The sequence below is a fragment of the Centropristis striata genome, chromosome 13, assembly GCF_030273125.1.
Source record: "Centropristis striata isolate RG_2023a ecotype Rhode Island chromosome 13, C.striata_1.0, whole genome shotgun sequence".
Lineage (NCBI taxonomy): Eukaryota > Metazoa > Chordata > Actinopteri > Perciformes > Serranidae > Centropristis > Centropristis striata.
This window is the reverse complement of record NC_081529.1, coordinates 22,545,345-22,549,991: the sequence shown is the minus strand read 5'-3', so window position 1 is coordinate 22,549,991 and position 4,647 is coordinate 22,545,345. Positions and strand designations below refer to the sequence as shown.

At 46.6% G+C, this 4,647-nt stretch overlaps 1 protein-coding gene across 2 annotated transcripts in view; it reads left to right on the top strand.

Annotated features, from left to right (window-relative positions):
* Positions 1-245: 245 nt before the first annotated feature.
* Positions 246-4,647, top strand: part of si:dkeyp-113d7.10 (uncharacterized) — a 30,964-nt gene continuing 26,562 nt past the window's right edge. For both annotated transcript variants that reach the window (XM_059347271.1, XM_059347270.1), the window contains exon 1: positions 246-802. In XM_059347271.1, coding sequence (XP_059203254.1) covers positions 397-802 — 406 coding nt within the window. In that variant the 5' untranslated portion in view covers positions 246-396. The remainder of the gene's footprint in view (positions 803-4,647) is intronic.

Below are 4,647 nucleotides of genomic sequence, written 5' to 3'. Positions count from 1 at the left end.
GTCATTTTATGTCTGTTTGGTCATTTTGTGCCTTTTTTGATGATAATAACACGGTGCTGACTCTGACATTTGGGAAACACTGATGTTATTTTCTCTGAAAGCCAAAATGGCGTTGCTGACTGCAAGGGCGCGCGCGTGCACGCCACGGCGCGCGCGTGCACGCAAGACATGTGGGCGGTAAATGCCGCTGCGCCTCTATTCTGCTCATTACGGCCGAGCTCCGCGGCGGAACACGCGCTGGGAGCCGAGCAGCACGCAGCAGCAGCGGCGGCGAGACACAGCGACACCGGGCCGCTTCACCGACCCAGAGCCGAGCGGGACCGGGACCAGGCAGGGGAGGGCTGGGGCTCGGCGCAGGAGAATGAGAGAGCCCTCTGAACCGGAGGGGGCGAAACCATGAACGGGGCGGTGTACATTTCGTTTTTCCAGGGCCAGCTGGAGTCCGTGCTGGAGCAGGTCGTTCAGCTCGCCGTCCAGGAAATCAGCAAGTCTGTGGGCTCCAGCCTGAACACGCTGCTGCTGGAGACGGCCGTGAAGGAGCAGGAAAACCACCGGCTCAGGCTCCAGCTGCAGGCACGGGAGAACCGCGGCCGAGCCGCCAGCAACCCCGCGGATGGAGGAGGAGGGTCCCCGGGTAGGAACAAGGCAAGCAAGGGGGCGGGCGACGAGAGGGCGGACAGCGGCAGGACAAAGCCCGAGCAGCCGCCGCAGCAGCAGCAGCTCCACGCCCCCGGAGGGCAGGGCACCGAGCCCGGCGTCCCCATCGACACACGCCGTCTGGAGCAGCGAGGACGCGTCGTGGGTAGGCACCCGTTATATGTTACACAACATCCACACTCACACACAGACACGCAAACAAACAGTGGTGCGGGCACTCCTCCCTCTTTCTCTAACTGCACGCCAACGTTGCGTAACTCCGCACCACACTTTATGAGTAAACTGAGCTGCGGAGAAAGTGAGGCCTGCAGGTGATGAGACAACATTCATCCAGTCTGACATGTCCAAAAGGGGGCCTGAGACGCCTCAGCCCGGGGAGACTGCTGGGGAGGCTCAGTGCAACTTTTTAATTGATCTTTAATTAGGGGTATAAAGGGGAACCAGGCCTCCTCCAGCTGTCAATCACATGTTCACTGTGAGGGAGAAGTGGCAGATCGGGAAACTCAGGTTTTAAAACAAAGAGGCTGCAAAGTTACAAATCCTAGAAAAAACAAGGTTCCAGACGATTATAGAGGTCATGAAATAAGATTTATAGCCTCTTCCACCCCTCCAGGCTGGCGGTGGTGGTGGGGTGGTGGGGTGGGGGGTGGGGGGGTGGCACCAGGACAAAGCAGCAACAGACTGCAGGAGCCGGCCTTGTGGTGGTCAGGACTGTACGCCCACATCGAGGCGGACCACAACGAGGTTTAATCAGCGTTTCACTGGGGAAGAAAAGAGCCAAGCTGCCAAAAAAAAGGGAGGGGGGGCAAACAAAGACATGGCAAGGGTGGAGAATATTCAGACAGTCACTGAGGTGTCTTTAACGGGTGTCAAGTCGGATTCATCAGCAGGAGAATGCGGCACCAACTCAGCCGCCTAAGGCCCGAAACGCCTCCATGCCGGTTTGAGAGTTCTGATTCACGCCTTCGATTCGTCGGGTGAAGTGTTTTAATTAGCTATTAGATATGGTAATACTCCTGGTCCAAAATGGTGGAATGTTACATTTTCCTGAGTCTTACACAAACCTCGGGGAAAAGGCCAACAACCTTCCGATACTTGTACGATTGAAAACCTGCAGGGTTCCGTCCAGAGTCTTAAAAGTTTGTGTGTCAGTACCACAAGTTACGGCACATATTTATGTATCGCGGCTTGTGTTTAATGCGCTTCGTTCTGAAAATAGCATAAGGAACGCACCCGCAGTTGTAAAATAAGGCGCAGTTACTATGATTTATGTTCTAAAACCACTGACCTAGGTTTTGGGCAAGAAAACAGGAAACAGGAAATAAATGTACATAATTGTCAAAAGTGAAGTAGTTTTGACGGTCACATGACTTCCGCAAGTTACGTAAAAAACGTGATTCACGTAACTTAAGTCAAATCTTTTACTTTTGTTTTCACACGGGACTCGTACTCCGCTCTCCTGGGTGAAAGTCTGCTGTTTGTTCGACGTCTAAATGCTGTAAACAAATAAACATGTAAATGTGGTAAATGTCCGACAACCACGAACGTTTCATTGATCTTTGCCGTCTTTCTTCTAGAAACGTTTTCATGGTAAGACCACATTTAACTTAGGTTAAAAATCTTTAACTTCTGTTTTCACACGAGACTCAAACCCCACTCTCCTGGGTGAAAGCCCACCGCTTGAATGATTGATCCACCACCCCAACATCCTACTGAATGCTGGAATCCGCCTTTTTTTGTCTTTGCTTGGCTGTCAGTCACTACATCAGCGAGATGGTGGTGGATGCATTACAGCAGTTGGTGAAATACGTAAATATTGCTTGTTATTCGCTGCCTGTACACGTGACCTATTCTGACGTTTTTGAGGGGAGAACAGGCTGCCCAAGTTCGAAACTTCTGACTCCATCGTGTTCAGGAGCTTTGAGTCATAACGTGGAAACAACATGTTTGTTTGTTTCCAGCATTTAAAAAGGGCGAAGGAAAATAATCAGACACGTGAAATACGAACCAAAACTTTCACAAACTTTCTGAATTTTTGTGACGACTTGAGGTCACCCTGAATCTTCCGAGTCCAGAACTTATTGAGAAACAAACTAAAGCTTCAAAATGAAACAATCAACGCACAACCAAAATCAGTCTTTTCGAGGACTATAAGAAGGTTTTTTTGTATCAATTACTATATTTGAAGGGAACAGAAGCAGAGGTTCTCAAAAGTTAAATGTCGTCTTAAAGGCCTATTTCACCCCTTCCCCTTTCTACCGCTGGCCAGAGTAACATCTAGAGTCTATTAGCAGAGGTTAAAGGGAAATGACATTCTGATTGTGTCCCATATAAGAGAGAGAGGTGGGGGAAAAAATCGATACAGCATAGTATTGCAAAATTATATCGATTCATTGCCACCAAGTGTCGATATTTAGCATTCCAACGGCCGTCAGTATTTTCACTGTTTTTTTTTTTTTCCGGAGGCCGTAGCGGGCTTACTGTTATGAATATCCTTGAGTTCATATGGTATCATATGAAACTATAAGATTTCAGAAATCTATAGGCTTCATGTGCATCAGGATATAGTGTGGCAAAGTTGTGGAAATAACGCTGCAAAGTTTGTCTTTTTTTTCTGTTTGATTCAGAAACATTGTTAGCAGTGAAGCTTGTCGTTTGTGAAAGTTTGATAAAATGCTGCAGTTGTTGTCGTCAGTCTGGGTGCCAAAGTATAATCCCTTTTTCTGTCAAAACGAAAATATGAAAACCCGGAAACAGTGCCCCCTTTTCTTTTTTCGTTTTAAACCAAAAACGGATTTTGCTATCAGCATCAAAAAACGAAATGACCAAAAAACCAAAATGAAATAACGGCCGTTATTTGGTTTTGGCAATTTTTTTTTCCTTTTTTCGTTTCTCATTTATTGATATGACAGCGGACAGACCGGAAGCGGGAAAAAACAAAAGTCCCGTGAAAATAAAAGTACCGTATTAATAAGTACTTATTATCAAGCATAAAAAAACAAACTTATCACACTAGTATAGGCTACTGTTCTCTTTCTACACCCATGCATGGTTCACATTTATTTTAGTCAGTCAGTTTAATCATACATAGCCTAATTATTCTTGATTATTACTTATACTCATAACTAATGCCATGGAAACTATCACTATGAAAGAGTTTGTTTACTTAACAATTTTTAAGTAGTAGTGGACCGGGTAGTCGTGGACCGGGGAGTGGTCGCTTCTGAAGTAAGCTACTTTTACATTGTTTATCTTATCACCATGGCAACGCAGCAGCTGCATCATAATAAATCCCTGGAATATGGGGGAAGCTTGCTCGCGATCGCAGCTCCTTTGATGAGAACGCGCACAGAGCACAAAGCTCAGAACCGGACAATAACCGGAAAATAACACCAGTTAAATCTAACCGGGGCAAAAGGTTTTGATAAGCCGGAACGTGAACGCAGAACCTGCTTGAGCCTCCTCCATACTAAAGCCATAGACTGTATATAAATAATGGACGTAGTCACCGTGACGCCACCCATTGGTTTGTGGACTGCCCGTTGGAAACCTCGAGTATACTCGTCGGCATCTTGCGTCGCCATCTTGTTTCTGATACACGGAGCAGACCATAATTGGACTGTGGTGGAGCGCGAGGGATCTGACGACATTGACTACACGCCTCTCTACACCGGCAACCCGACTGAGAGAAGCCGCTGCTAATTCATGTTAGCATTAATTGGAGCATTAACTGGGATGTTAGTTTTGGCTAGCACAAAAACAAAATGTATCTTTCTTACCTCAGAAAACTGAGCAGCGACTCCTTGGAGTGTCTGTTAGTCCAACCAAACACTGAACAAGACATTTTTACTGAACAAAACGTTCAAATAAACTGTCATTAACCCATTGAGGCCTAAAACGCCTGTAAAACCTCTGGGCGATTTTAAAATAAGCCCCTAAAACCTGAAGATTTTCTGGAAATTCAACAGAAGTGTCAACGCTTCTAAATAA